Source organism: Pteropus medius, unplaced genomic scaffold (assembly GCF_902729225.1).
Source record: "Pteropus medius unplaced genomic scaffold, Ma_sr-lr_union100, whole genome shotgun sequence".
Classification (NCBI taxonomy): Eukaryota; Metazoa; Chordata; class Mammalia; order Chiroptera; family Pteropodidae; genus Pteropus; species Pteropus medius.
This window is the reverse complement of record NW_024350921.1, coordinates 602,157-618,072: the sequence shown is the minus strand read 5'-3', so window position 1 is coordinate 618,072 and position 15,916 is coordinate 602,157. Positions and strand designations below refer to the sequence as shown.

The 15,916-nt window shown below is 41.5% G+C and overlaps 1 protein-coding gene across 1 annotated transcript in view; it reads right to left on the bottom strand.

Annotated features, from left to right (window-relative positions):
- The window catches only part of MAP4K4 (mitogen-activated protein kinase kinase kinase kinase 4), a 176,787-nt gene that overhangs the window by 33,053 nt on the left and 127,818 nt on the right, over positions 1-15,916 (bottom strand). The window contains exons 12-14 of the mRNA XM_039840078.1: positions 3,652-3,827; positions 805-891; positions 1-117 (exon numbers count right to left, since the gene is read on the bottom strand). Coding sequence (XP_039696012.1) covers positions 1-117; positions 805-891; positions 3,652-3,827 — 380 coding nt within the window. The remainder of the gene's footprint in view (positions 118-804; positions 892-3,651; positions 3,828-15,916) is intronic.

Below are 15,916 nucleotides of genomic sequence, written 5' to 3'. Positions count from 1 at the left end.
CTCGCGAGCTCGGTCGGCGGGCTCGTAGTGGGGCTTGGGGTCTGCAGCGTGGAAGCCGGGCTTGCTCCTTTCCGGCGGCGGCTGCGGGTGCTGCGGGTGCGGCCTCCTGTGGTCATGCTGTAGAGACAGGAGATAGGCTTGTTCTTGTTGCAACTGCCTCTGGAGCCTCTCTGCCTGCCGGTGCTCCTCCATCTCCCGCCATCGGCACTCCTTGGAGAGGAAGAGAACACTGAGGCTACGGGACACCAGGACGCCCGCCTCGTCTCCAGGTTCATCCTTTCTCAGCTTTTTTTAAAGACCATGCTTTTTTCCCCTCCCCTTGTTTTATAACAAAACAAAATGGCTGGGGTTTTAAATAGCATATTACCTGTGCAAAAATCTGACAGCTTGTTGCTAACCATAATATCTCTGGACAGAGTGAGAGAGAATTCAATTAAATGTCAGTTTCGGTGGTTTCAAAAGGCACTTAAGAGTTAACTAGGTAAAAATCCCACAGCAAGTGTTTTGAACCTTCAGCGCTTGGCATTCTGGTTTGTTCATGGAATGCCAACTTGTGTTCAAAACCTTGTCTATCTACCAAATGAGAACAGTTATAAACGGGAAATAAATAAATAAATAAATAAATAAATGCCACCTGGAAATGTGCCCCGCATGGTAGGACCATAGAGGACGTCTCCACCGGACTCTGTCAGCCCAGGGCACTGACCGAGTGGTCTCATGATGGCTGCAGCCATGCCCAGGCTCAAGGAAGGGGGGGCGCACCCGGGCCCTGACACTAGAGGACAGGGTGGATGCGGGCGTTACCAGTAACATGGCCTGCTCCTGGAGCAGCTGCTGCTGAAGGACTTCCAAGTGCCGCTGCTCCTCTTCTAGCTGTCGCCTGATATACTCCTGCCACACAGAAATCACCCAGCAATCAATTCACCCAAAAGGAAAGCATCAGAACCACCTGCGGGGGGCACTGAGAACCAGCCGCCCCAGCCATCTCTAGTGGATGGGGATGAATAGCTGATGAAATTTACTGCTAAGGATTTTCTCAGTGACTTCGAATTGGCTGCTGAGAAATCAAGAGTCTGATAAATGATGACATGCACTCAGTGGTATACATGAAGGTATTTGAAAGTTGTTCTGTTAGGATACAGAGTCATACACAAATGCTGGGCTTTAAAGGACTGTGCTGTCCCTCTCAGGACAGTAGACTCCAGAGAAAGTAAAGAGTTTAATTCGGTGAGAAACCAGAGGGTTCTCATCAATAAATGTCTGCTCATCAGTCATTATTTAGAGCAAGCAAAGGCTGCCAATTTTTAAGACCTCAAACCAAAACTTCTTTAATATTAAAGTAAAACAAACATGGTTTATGTTTTCTCTGATGACAGAAGGTACGTAAAATGACTACATTCTGGGAACACCAGGATTGGGTGACTTTTCACCAATGAACGGGGGTGGGTGGGTGTGTGTGTGTGTGTGTCTAAGAGGAAGAGAAAGAAGGGGATGAGCATGACTCGTTCCCAATGGGAAGAGAATGATAAACAATGAAAACAGGTAAGCACATCCAAAATGTCACGTAAACAGGAAAAATCCAACCTTGCAGCTGTGTGTGCATACAATGGACTAGGAAATTAAGAGACCTTGACTTATGACCTCTAAGCCCCCAACCTCCCATTTTCTCAGTCTCCTCTTTTAAGAAATGAGTATCATGAATATTTCCTGCCAACTCTCAGCACTTTTTATGAGGCTTGAATATGAGACAGACATAAAATAACTTTGAAAAGAAAGGAGGTTTTATAGACAGAAGTTTCTTTCCTTTTCATCAGAGAAGAAAGCTAACTACTCTAGATGGGAGTAGCCTGAGGAGTATAAGGGGGCAAATTTTTTTCTGAAATTCAGATTATTTCTTTATAGTATCTCCTGCTGACCATTACACCAAAGTGCACACCTTAAGATAAAAATAACCGTACATCTGGGCTGAATAGAAGTTTTAGTTTTAGTTAACTAATAATCCTGGTTGAGAAAATGCTGGATAACAGATATTATACAAATTTCCTTAGAAAAATTTAGATGAGGAAAAAAATAGCCAGTCTGGTGGAAAGCATATCCACAAGGCCACTGGCAAGCATAGCCCAATTCAACCTGGGCTCTGAGCCCCATGCATTTGAGCCCGACCCTCCACAACATATGCTATGCCCAGAACTGCCCTGGCGTGGTGTGTAGCCATCCCCAGCCATGACTGGGAGTGGAATCTGATTCCCAAGTCACTTGTTCTTTGAACCAGAGAGAATTAAACCATATCTTAAAAGATCAAGCTAGTATACTCATTTGTTTTCTGCCTTCAAAAAACAGCGACAACTAGAAAATTCCTATCTATCCAAATCACCAAGGCCCTAACATCTAGTCAATGAACACACAGAATACAATTACTCATGTACATAAACACACGTTTATGCAGAAACGACAAGTTTCATATAGCACTGTCAGTGTGGGAATAATTATTTTGCAGAAAAATAAAGAAAACAATAAAACTGATTTTTAATGCTATTTTTTAAAGGAAGAGGGGAAGAATGCTTGCTATCCACAAAAGCTAATGACTGCCATTAGAATAATAAAGATTAAATATTATTTTCATGCTATGCTCTCACAATCAAATTGTGAGAACTACCCCTAGGTGATTTAATTTTTAAAAGACAGTATGTTTTCTCCTTCTGGTCCCCAAGTATAAATGAGAATGTGAAAAAAGCGAAACAAAACACCGCATAGTTAACTAGCCAATAACATCAGTAAGGGAACAGATAAAGAACAGAACTTAAATTCCTAGGAAAAACAGGTAAGCACGCAGATCCATTTCAGAAAACCCGAGGTATGTAATTAGTATCAAGGATTGTGGCTGAATAACCAAATTTGGAAGTTAATACCATTGTTTTTAAGTTTGTATTTCAAGTATTATTCAAATCGGTCCCCATTCCTATCTTTTTTTCTTTACTCAAAGCTCATAACAGAGTGATCCATAAAGACATAAAAGGCAGTGTGGCTTGGGATGGCACCCACACGAAGACACACAACAGAAAGTGCATCGGTTTTTGTTTGCACAGGTGGTTCAGGAAACAGATTTCTAAAGACAACTGTTATCTGGCATTAATAAGATGCTGTACTGTTACTAAAACCTGATCTTTTGGTTAAATACAACACTCTTAGTTTTTCTAATGCTACGTAGGTATGTGCCGAATTATATGCAAACGTATATTAAGTAATCAGTTAGCCAGTGGCTACTTCAAACATTTCTCATATGAAATTTCTTGCAGCAAGTTTTTTACTTCATTTTTTAAAAAGATTAATTATCATTCAGATATGTGCAGTTTGAAGCATTTAGGACAAACCCAAGAAGCTATATTCAGCAATCTTTCGCCATCATACTATTGGAGACCACTAAGCTGGTTTCAAGAGGTATAAAAAGCGTAATAATTTATGACTTTTTTAAAGACAAGAGACTCAATTGACTAGGGTAATTCCAATTGCTTTTCAGTATTTTTAAACCCCTAATGTCCTGAATGTGTGTGTGTAATGCACATGTGTGTGTACTTTTTGCCCCAAATACCCCGAATCCACAAAGCCACGGACCACACGCACTCGTGGCCGCAGCAGGCTTTGTGAACTGACCTGTTCTCGCTCCACTCTTCTCTTCTCTTCTTCGGCCCGTCTCCTTTCCTCTTCCTCTTTCCGCCTTCTCTCCAGTTCCTCTAGACGCCTCTTTTCTTCTTGTTCCCTCCTTCGCTGTTCACGTTCCTGCTGCCTTCTAGCTTCGCGCTCTCTTCTTTGTTGCTGGTAAGTACAGAGAGACAGTCAGCAGGCATCTGGTGTGGCTCTCAGGACAGGCTGCTGACCCGGCACAGGGTGATGCAAATGAGGGGGTGTCATGGGCCCGTCTCTATGGCCCCAGAGCCCACGTGTACCGGCTTCCTCGCAAATGCTGGTCAAAGGTGCTGTGTTTCTTTGAATCCTTATAGGGTTTGGTCTCATTTTTATACTGATTATTCCCCGTTATTCTTCACTGTACTGTGCAATTAGGTGACAGGGAATTCTTAATCCTTGAGTATCACTAATACAGTTATCCAAGGCCCTTAAGTAAGAAGAAAAAGAAGAGAAAGGAATAAAGGATAATAGAAATAGGGCAAAGAAAGGAGAGAAATAATTTTTAAAAAGAAAAAAAGTGGCACATATCAGGAAAAGAGGAAGTGACATCAACATGAATAAGGCCATTATTTTTAGTATGAATATAAAAAACAACCATTGAGCACATGCTGACAATGTGTCTCACACTGTACTAAGTATGTGATATTCTTTATTCCACCTACTCTACCTAATATAATTCTCCTAACAAACCTAGGAAGTAGATATGATGAGGAAACAGGTTCAGAAAAGTTAATGGGCCTGCCCAGTGTCACCAGCTGTCCAGGCCTGAGCTGGAATGGCCACTCTGCCTTAAAGCCTATTCTATTAACAGACACTATCCTCTATCTCAAAAGGTGCTGCTGCATCAGCAGACTCAGTCTGACAGCCTTCCCTCAACCAGGCTGTTAGATGCAACCACACGGCATAAAGCAATGTGACACACCGGGCACTTGTCTGGCTGCTTGCTTCACCCAGCTCCACACATCTGTCCATCAATAAAGCATTTCCACAGCGTAGAGTATAAAATTAACCAATTACTCTCAGGAATGTGAAAAAAATGCCAGCTTCAAGACGGGCACTGTCCAGTAGTTCTCTCTGGATGATGAAAATGATGTTCTTTACAGTAGCCAGTGGCCACATGCTGCTATTCAACACCTGAAATGTGACTAGCACAATGAGAAACTGAGTTTTTAATTTTATTTCATTAAAGTTAATTTAAATAGTCAAATGTGGCTAGTGGCTACTGTTCCGGACAGCACAGCACTAGAGAATAATCGAGCCATCAAATTTCTCAAGATATAGGAAGCCGGTATTATCACCACGAACTTTAATGTGGCTCTGAGATTAACAATAAACAAACAAAGTTTGGAGTAAAGCGTGGAGATACTAGACACACATGTTCATGTGAGTAAACAAAGTTAAGTATTTATTATAGTCAAAGTATCCCTTCTGGGTTTTTCCTTGAAACTCAACTAGCCTTCGATCTGAAGGCAGACAATCAAAAATGATTTCCTGAGAACTGTAAAGCAATGGCCTACATGAGGAACAACGGGACAGAAAGGGCTGTCTGGGTCCTGGTCTCCCAGCTGAGTGCCAACTACATAACGTTTTCTCCGTGGAGTTCCAAGTCAGTTTTTGGACCCACCGCCTCTCATATGCCACACATTTTGTTTTGTGTTTTTCCCCATTGTCCGCTTTTAGAATTCAATGCACAAAACTCGCCACTTTCCCTTGGGTGAAGGTGGGGTCCTTAAAAGAAGTGACTTCAGTCCCGGTGTGTAGAATCTACAACTTCAGTGGCTGCGGCATCTTTGTTAAACTAACAACTGCACTGCCCCTAAACAATGCACTTGCTGCCTGTCACTTACTAGCCTAATGCCATTACACTTTTGTTTTAAGTCTTAGAAAAAGAGAAAAATAAGACACTAGAGTCTGCTCAAAACCGTATCTAGGGAAGACAATGGACTACAACCACTTATGTGCCAAAGGCCCAAAAGCTGGGCTTTCTGCACCAACGCCACTTTCTGTGTGGTTCGAGCTCAGGGCCAGGAGGGAGAGCGCACAGGCCAGGCCAGCACTGCCCTGCACCCTTGGAGGGGGTTTCCTTTATAAGAACTTGACACCAGAACACAAAACAAACAAAACCACTTCCCCTGAGGCAGGACTCCAAGAACGACATAGAAACCGGAAGTAAGAAATCTGAGATTCACAGCCAAGCAGTGTTCCTACAGCCTTTCCTCTTCAAAGCAAGTGAAGCAAAGATGGTTTATTTTATACCTATTGCTTTTTCTACACAGGAGCAGAAAATCAGACTGGTTTTCACCAGCGCATCACTTACAATAAAGGTATAGTAACTGAAAACACTGCCAAAAACACTGATACTGGCAAAAAAATATATAAGTCATTATAATTTGTCAACTGGGAAACATAGGTTTCTTTGCTTTAAACAGAAATTATTTCATTCCTTTAGATATTCCTAGCTAGCCAGACTTTCCAAAGAAAAACATCTTTTGAACTATTTTGTTGAGTAAAAGTACATTAAAAATAAGATAAAACAAAAGGCCTTCTGATAAACCTAAAGCTGTAATGCAAAGACGACTCTCATTCACTCTACTCTAAACCTTAACCATATGAACGTTTTCCTTGAAGAAGTGAACATGGAAGCCTTCTGGAAGCATCGGTCCTGAGGAGCGAGTGTCGTGTCACACACCCAACCATTTTTACTGAGAGACTCAGCGCTGCTTAATTCTCAGGAACAATCATGGGTGAAGTGGGCAACAATCGAGACGCTTAGGTTTATAAGAGAGAAATGAGCTGCTAGAACACTCTTGGGTTTGGCAAACACCAGGGAGGCCAGGTAAGAAGGGTCCCACCTCTGGATGAAAAGAACCCAGTCACAACAAAGGTAGGCAGAGAGCTTCCTACATGGAGGAAAATTAAGTGGGACAAAAGAAAAACAGAAGAATGGCAACCAGCATCTACACCCTTAAAATTCCCCCTTAGCTTCAAAGAATTCAAGTTTCATGCCAATCAGGGTAACATGACAGGCCAGAAGAGGCAGAGATCTTATACACAAATTTTATAACTTTCAGATAACGAAGAAGTCATTATCTTCTTGGGTCAAAGGGGATCTCTGAGACGTTTTAGTCCCAGTATGGAGTCCTAGAAAGAGGACAGAAATGACTCAAGGGCAGGGGCTTCTGCTCCTGACTCAGCTGCCCTGGTACAAGCCACATGCCCCAATGAGTCTCAGTCTCCTGACTTGCCAAAGTATGCGGAAAGGTGGAAAGAGGCGGTCTGTACTAGAAACCATCATGGCATGGAGTTTGCACTGGATATTTTTTGGAAATCAATAGCTGGTGTCTAAAGTGGGAAAAAAGTTTTGAAAGATCACATAAGCAGTGAACAGTCAGAGGACTATTCCAATTGGAAGGGCTCTGGGGAATGTACCTGGATGAGGTGAGATGAAAAGATCAAGAGGAAGGGAAGGAAGAATGAGATGGTATGCCTTTATATCAGCTGTCTCTGTAAGTGAACAAAACAGTCAACCAGAGGACAGAGAAAAAAAAACCAAAAACTTCAGAACTTTATTTATATGTATAGCTCACTCTTTTAACACAGCTATTTTTGCATGCTTTAGAATGTAGTCGGCACAACAGTGTATGAGTGGATATACCTCCATCAGAAGTACACGACTGGTGTTTTTAATGATGGGAGGGATGCATGATTAAAACCTATTCTAGGCCATTACTCTAAACAAAGCTACATGACCACAGACCCACCCGCAACAGCCTCAGAAATGTATCTGCTGCCACTTCCTTACACCCTGTGCTGCAGGGCACAGGCGTTTAGTTTTTAGGAATGCTATTGAAGAAAAGATACTTTTTAGCTCCATGGTATCACACCAGAAGGCAAGTCATAGGTTGCTCTGGCTTTGTCCTCTCGTTTAAAAAGTGAATGCAAACCCATCTCGGCTGATGTGGTGGTGGCTGCTGTCAGAAAGAGCCAGACGAGCTAAAAACACATCATGCAGAGTCCTGATGTTGCCACACTGATTCTGGAAGAAGTGACTGGCTGCCACAGCTGCGAGTCCAGATGCAGGCCAGCATCCAGCTCAGGCCGGCCTCAAGATTCGAATTTCTGCTACATCTCCAGGGAAGAAAAGGCAGTTGGGAACAAAGGCAGAGAGAAGTAACTGGGTCTCAGGGCCGGCTCACTGCCACCCCAAGTGCAGAGGGCCAGGCTCCTAAGCCTGGTGGGGAATTGTGACCTCATCTAACTAAATGCTACTAAGAGGTTAATTTCAAAAGCTCTTACAAGTAGCTTTTTCTATTTTATTTGTTAAAAATTTTTTAAAAATCTAAGTGCTAAGCACTTTAAAAAGTCAAAAAGAATATAAAGCTTATGTCAAAAACAAGCTGTTCCACTGTTCACTCCCAATTCTAAATTCCAAGGTATAATCTACTTTCAATGCTTTTTAGCTTTTCTCACCCTTACTTTTCAGTAACATGCTTGTAAAGCTATTTAAAAAAAAATTTTTTTTTTTTCACTTTAAACAGCATCTACTGACTTTTCCCCCAAAAAAACCCACTGCACCATACCATCCCACATGTCATACCATCCCAACCTAGTCATGTGGAAATTTCTGGTTAAATGAAAACCACATTCAAAGTTTGTCCATATACAAATAACTTTCTTTTTAGTTTTTTGAGGAGTTACTTGTTGCCTCATTTTTTCTTTGTTCACCTGACTACAGTTTCCTACAGGCCCATCACAAAATCATCTGTAAAGTATCTTGCACTGCCATTAAACTCCTTACAACATGGTAAAAAAATAAATAAATTACGTATTCTTGTTTTATTCTTAGCGATTAACCAGCTCACAGCCCTCTCTTCTCCTATGCTAATCAAAACTGATCACTCTCCTGGTATCCTATACTTCCAGATTTCCATCCACCACCTTCCTAGGAATCCTTCTGGACTCTCCTGAATATGATCTCTGCTCCTCAGCGTCCCTGTCATCTTTATTATTTGCTGGAACATATCCTCCAGTAGCTTCTTGAGGAAGAGTGAAAAGAAGGTAAAGACTTTAGGGGCTTTTGCATGTCACAAAATCGCCACTCTCATAGTGTTCAGATAATTTTGGCCGAGTTTCAAAAGCACTGCTCTGCTATTTTCTGTTTTCTGATGTTGCTCCTGAAGAATGTATTAAGAATTCAGATGCTGAATACTTAATACAGACCCATCCACAGCCCTCAGCCTGCCTCCCCGACCACAGCTTTTAGGATCCTCGTTTCACTCTTGATGTTCTAAAACTTTAAGCTGATGTATGTACCCTTCCACAGGTCTTTTTCTTTTTGATTCATTGTGCTGGGTACTCAGTAAGCTTTTCCATCCAGAAATCCATATTTCTTAGTTCTGGAAATTTTTCTTGAATTATGTCTGCAGGTTCTCCCTATCATATTCACTTCTTGGACCATCATCTATTAAATGGAACTTAAACTGCTGGGATTGATTCTGTTTTTCTTCTATTTCCCACAAACTTACCTTTTGCCCCTACTTTTTGAGAGTTTTAGTTCAAAGATTCTTATTTTCTGAATATTCTTGTTTCATTATATTTTCTCTTCTTTCTAAAAACATTGAGATTATGCATACGTGCATGTAAATATGTGACATGTTTTCTCTGTCCCCTATACTGTCTCCATTTTCTTCGAGTTCCTTTTTCTATTTGTCTCAGAATCTTCATGTTAAAGATCTTCCTCAGTGTCCCCAATCTTAGCTCTGCACTCACACTTAAGGCAGTAAAAAGCAAACCACGAGGGCTGTGCAGAGCATCTGGAAACTACTGAGCTTCAGAGTGAGGTGACTGAGTTGGCATGGTCCCTTCGCCAGGCCGCACTTCTCCTGGGCTAGTTAGTACCTCTAGAGAGGAATCTGTGCAATAGTCTGAGACTCCTCTCAAAGCCCTACCTGGCTTTAGCAGAGGGTGTAGGAAAAGGAGGTGTCATTGGTATTAAGTGTGGCTGCCGGCACCACCGGAGCTGAGAGGGGAATATGCTTGCAGTTGTACCAATTATACTCATTCTCACTCAGTGCCCTCAATCTTGGCATCTCACTCCACACACCCGCTGCACCTGACTCCTCCCCGCTCACAGTCTCCACTGCTCACCTCTCTAGGTGGCACGGACCCTTCCTGGCCGTGCGGCTGGGGGTGAACTGCTGCATCCCCACGTGGGCGGCACTTGCTACCCGCCCCCCCATTTCTGACTCTCTTCCAGGGTGTGCAGTGTCAGCCTTGGCGTTGTCTTTGCCTTTTCAGTACTGATTAACACAACCTGGTTTCCTCTCTTGTTCTCACTGTCCTTGCTGTTTATATCATTTTTGATTTTTCAGTCATTTCACTGGGATTTCTCAATGAAAGTCAGTAAGCTTCAAGTTGTTTTTGTTCAAGTGTTTTCCAAAGTCGGTGATTAAATTATTATGTAATCATTTAATTAAAATAATTAAAATTATTATAAGTTTAATTTGAAATGCACATCATAAAACAACAGTAAGCAAACACCTTACAAACTGGGACAGGCCACAACAGACGATCTCAGCTGTTAAACGGAAACCTCTGAAAGACTCTTTCCTCTGTTTCCCATGAAGAGTACTAGACTCTTGGTTCCTGGATCAATGCACACTGAAGACCACAAGCTCCCTGAGAGCAGGAATCCTGTTTCGCTCATCGTTTCCCTCTTGCATTAAATATCACAATAAATAGTGTTTTCAATTGTAAATCTAACCCTCACATCCAACACATGACATCCAAGACAAAATCGGCTATGATTTTCTCTCCAACATTGAGCATTTGAGTAAGGAAAGACTGAAGAATCCAGATACTCCTATCTCTAGGTCCTACAAAATCCACTCAAATCATAAAGCTATCTTTCCAAGATCACCTAGTAAGGACATAAAAGCTTGAATGACTGTTACATGTGGACAGTGCATCATACTTTACACAACACACCTTTTATGCCTCAAGATATTCTACAAGGCCCTTTAAAGTACTTTAAGGTGACTCTGGAACTCAAATTAGAGACCTCAAGCCGAAAGGTCCAATAAAGAATGGACATAAATTTCAAGAACAAGACCCTTCTTTCCAGAGGTACATCTAGGACTAGAAATGGCTAGTTCATCCATTTGAGAAACATTTATTAAGCACCATGGGTACACAAAGGTGAGTCTGATACAGCCCCTTTCCTCTAAGGTATGTAGGTAAGATAATTATATCCCTTTAAAAAGTCCACACAGTGTGGAAGCTGGTCAGCTTCCCAGGACTAGCCCAGTAAGCAAGTCCTGCTTGAGCCGAAGCAGAGAAGCATGCAGTGTCCGATTCCTCTTCATGTTGTGCTCTAATGTCTGGGACTGGATACTGGACCAAAAACAAGAACTTAAACTGCTCATCGTAAAAACCACTACAATCAGAACCGGCCCTCAATTTGAGCGTGAGGGTGTCATCAAAAGTTAAAGCCCTCAGTAAACACATCTTATTAGGTGATTAATGTGAAAAGCCGGCCTGCTGCAATATAACCTCAAAAGAAAATAGCCAAAAATAAAACACATATACCATCGACAAAGTAACGTCAATCCGTACTGGGTTAACCTTATGCCTGTGATTTCAAATGACAAAACTCAGGAGATTCTAATGAACGTGCCTTTTCAGGTTTATTCCGCCAAGAATGATAAACATAATATAATCCTCTAAAGCATCTGGAAACTGGTATCATTATTACTTTCTTAAATCATTCTTTCTTTAAAGTCAGACAAACTGAGAAACTGCGTGAAGTTGTGAAGTGATTTCCAAATCTCTTGAACTGCAAAGAGAGTTCCTTATTACTTAAATTTTCCCAAGCATGCCTGAGTAAACATGTACTCTTCCAACTATGCTTCAATTATCTTTAAGTTCCCTTTCTAGTTTGGCATTTAAAAGCAATGCTTTCATCTCACATTTCTAAAAACTTTTCTAAGTAGGTTATAGTGAGAACAGTGACGTCCATTTTCAATACACTCCACTAGACTTATTGCCTTTAGTAGAAACTAAGTGACTTTAATAAACCAGTCTATTCTTTAGATTCAGCTATTTCCAAGAATTTCTGAGGTTATGATACTGTGTACACATACCACCAACCCTCGAGTTTTTTAAGTGCAAATTCTGATAAAGCCTTAGTAGAGAAACTATTTGTTTCTCCCCAAAGGCAACTCTATCCCCTCTTTAGGTAACAAATAATGTTTGCTGAATTAAACTAACTCTTACAAAATTTAACTGTAAATATAACCAACACTAGACCAGGGTGTCAAAAGAATATTTAAGAACTTAACAGGAGGATCTGAAAGACAAGACAGCCGCTCTCTGCGTAAAAGCAAAGGTGCTAACTTGACAGAGGCAAGGCCTGGGTCGGAGGGGTACCTGCATGCCCACAGCTGTGGCTGGCTGCAGGGAGTAAGGCGGGAATTGCGCTAACGTGTACTCTGGATGTCAGATACCACTAACCAGCCAAACGGAGGCCTTCGTGCAGACAAAGAGGGCGAGGAAATGGTTTCTATTTCTTCCAAACGCATGGAAACACTGCTGGGGTGAATGAATTCACTGTGTCTTCCTTCCAAGATCTCACAGCCAAGAAACACACAACAAACACAAGGCAGAGTTTATTAATTTTTTTCCCTAGAAACGTCTACATTTTCCTTGGGTTACAATTTAGCTTTAGTACGAATCTCACTGCACACAGAAAAAATTTTTTTCTCTGGCTTTCCTTTTTTTTAAAATTTCTTCCACTTCCACTCACCTCTCTAAAATTTTTGTCACTTTGGAATTCGTAGAAATTATAGAAATTAATGTAATCATGTGTTCTACAATGGAAGAAAAAGCAAAGAAAGTGCTGGGGTTCACACTAACACTTACCCCTCACAGGAGGGAATCAGGTTCCCCAAGATCACAAACGGACGACGGCAATGCCAGGGCTAAGAACTCTGAAACATCATAATGAAAGGAGATTACTTTTTAAAATGCCTGCAGAAAGATTCTGAGATAGGCGAGTCCTAAATATCCTATCGGAGGTGATCAAAAATAAGAAAAGGAGAAACAAACAGCAGAAAAATATGGCGTGATAACTCAGTGAAGGAAGCCCTTGGCTGGAGTTCAGGATTTCACAGTAAGTGTTGGAGTCTTTGGAGCACGGGCAACAGGGCCAACTCTGCAAAAAGGTAAGGTTGGGAAGAGATACAGAATTGTTTTTCTTCCCTTCTATGGTTAATTTTTTTGAGAAAAGAATAAGTTCTAACCTCAAATGAAGTTTGATTTTGACTCCTACCTATATTAAAATCACTTACACACAGTTTATTAAAAAAAAAAAAAGAATGTGTGCTGTCATGATGGCACCATAGGCTTTTTAAAAACAAATATTCCCCTAAGAAGTTTTCTTTCTTTTTTTGAAACTTATGAAAAGTAGCACACCAAACCACAGACAAATGAATCTTGCTTCTACTAATTTGACAGTTTCCATGAGGCCAAATAGCAGAAGTACAGACCAGGAGACAGGAAACTTAGTTAAATACGTAACAGGTTCAAAAACACATCCAAAGCCCACCAACTAAGGCAGCTATCTTTACTTAGAGTACTGACTGAGTTTCCTCGAAGACAATGTCTCGTCTAATGTGTGTTAAACTTAGACAAAGAATGAGAGAACATACCAATCAAGTGTGTGGGTGTCATGGGAGTGGGGAGGAAGAATTAACTGGCACCAAATCAAGGTTCAGTGAAAAAAAGAGCACAAAACCATTAAAATAGAAAGATAGTACAATTAAATTTAAATTCGTTTTTGCTCAAAAAGGGGAGAAAAAGTGAAAAGAATAGAAGAAAAAGCTGGCCTATTAACAATTTTTATGAAAAATAAATTAGCTGGAGACAAACTTCTATATGAGCCCAAGCTGTGATGCGATATCTAAATATGAAAGGTAATACAGTAATAAAACATTTGATGAAGGAAGATCTTTATCATATGATGTTCTGAATGTGGGTAACACAGTTAGACCAAGCTGAGAAGCACTGAGTGTATCCAGAAGACAGACTGGGGCAAGCAGGCAAACATCTGAAGAGCTGTGGGGGACAAGGAAGGAGTGGATGAAGCTACAGGATGAACTTGGCTGCATAAGCTCAGCATTCCCCGCCCTTGCCTCTTGGGGCCATCCAAAAGCAACAAAGAAAATGGAAAACATAAATGAAAGCCTCATTTTCAGCAAAACTAGGAGACGTACTTGAAAATATCTGCAAGGACTTCCAAGATCTCCAGTCCACACAGGAGCCAAGAAGGAGGAAACAAAGAAAAACAGAAGGGAGAGATGCCAGCAGCAGCAAATTCCAAAGAGCATCAAAGGAAGAGCAGGGTACATATGTACAGATAGATTTCTTAAAGATGCAGGACCTGTGCGGGCAAAAGCACTAACTCTCACCTGCAAAGAGGGTTCAGAAACAGGAGCAGGGTGGCAGGAGAAGTCTTCACACCCCAAGGGGGTCTCATTTTTGTGGCACTTGCAAAGAAAGGACATCTGCACTGTGCTTCTCCACAACCTCGACTTTTGGACCATTTTTTGGTCAGTTGCCGATAGAAAGTTAACTTCTTTCAGTCTGACTGTCATTTATCTTAGGAGTACAGCTAGCTAGCTGACCATCTTTATCTACTTTGTTAGTTAATAACAACAAAAGGAACAGAACCCTTCGTCCCCAGACAGCTCTGCTGGAGGCTTTAACACGGATAAAGGGCTAGAAACCGTTTGCGACCCAAACAGCCTCAAAGCACCTTCTGGGCCTACAGCACAGACAATGCTCAATGACTCACGTGATAAAGAGGAGCGATATCACCAAGAGTCCCAACATGCAGGTTTACTCATGCAAGCATTCCCCGCTCCAGCACCAGCTCCAGCTCCCTCCCTGATCAAGAGGTGCAAGGAGGTAACTCTGAGTCTGAACTTCTGCTAAGAAGCTGACGTGAAGGGGCTGATCAACGCAAGTGGGCATCTAGCAGATGTCCCTCATTTTCTAGCCACTACTAACTAATAAAACAAAATGGCTTTAATTTTCAGACCCTCTCCTTGAACCACTGCCAGCCTTTGCTCTGAAATCCTCACTCTCTACCGAATACAGAGGCTGAACAGTGGACACTTATGTCACTACCGCCAGGACTGAAAGCAGTTTCTGTGGCCTGTGTTACGAATAAGCTCTAGCTGACCTGGTTCTTGGCACTTCAAGTTCTAAACCATCCAACTAACCTGTATCATATGCTTACAGAAGTAGAGCCCACCAGGGGGACAAAGGACAGTAAAGAATACCACATGTTCTAGATTAACGTCAAGAAATGGCCAGAGCCTCAAAACGCAAGCATTCCCATGTAATAAGTCCAAATGGTCAACATGCAACTGAATGAACCTTGGAAACCACTCTGTCATGTGCAAAGAGCACTGAAAACTGTCTTAAAAATATTACAGAAGAATCTGCAAATAAACTGCAAAAAGAGTCACATAAATAGCAAAGTTGTCCCTACTATAGAGGAAGGTTATATCCTATGTTTTCTTCCACAAACCCTGGCTGAATATTTCCAGCCTCCTTGTAAGACAGGCACTGTTCCTCTGAAGTAAAGGCAAATTATAGTTTTCAGAATTCAGACTATAAATACAGAAAACAAAAGAAGACTTCCCCCACAAAACGTAACTTAAATAACTTGGGTAAGAGCATATGTTACTAAATCAAACACCGTGATATAGTATCAGTATAGATCCAGGCCTTCATTGTGGTTTCAGGTTCTTTCTCTGGTGTGAAAGACAAAGGTGAACCGGAAAGTTGTACGAGTAAAAGGGAAACAGAAAACTATTATGAATGAGAAATTTGAAACTGTGAAACTTATAATAAAAGGCAGTCAGGAAAAGAAAATTAAGAAAAAAAACAAAAACCTGTTTTAAGCCCCTAGTGAAACACAATGAAATAACGTTATAACGTTTCTGTGAACTAAGAACGAAAAAGTAGTGGGTAACCACATTGTGGGCGTTAACAGTATCAACAAGCTGAGCGGGCAGGCAACACAGAGGCATTCCCGCCACGGACAGGCTGGCCATACCAGCAGCCAGATTACCAAGCAGCGTTTGCGTGACACCTAATAGAATTCTTCTCTTCCTCCCTTACTCCTGAATGTACCTGAAGTTAAGGTGGCTAGCTATATATATAT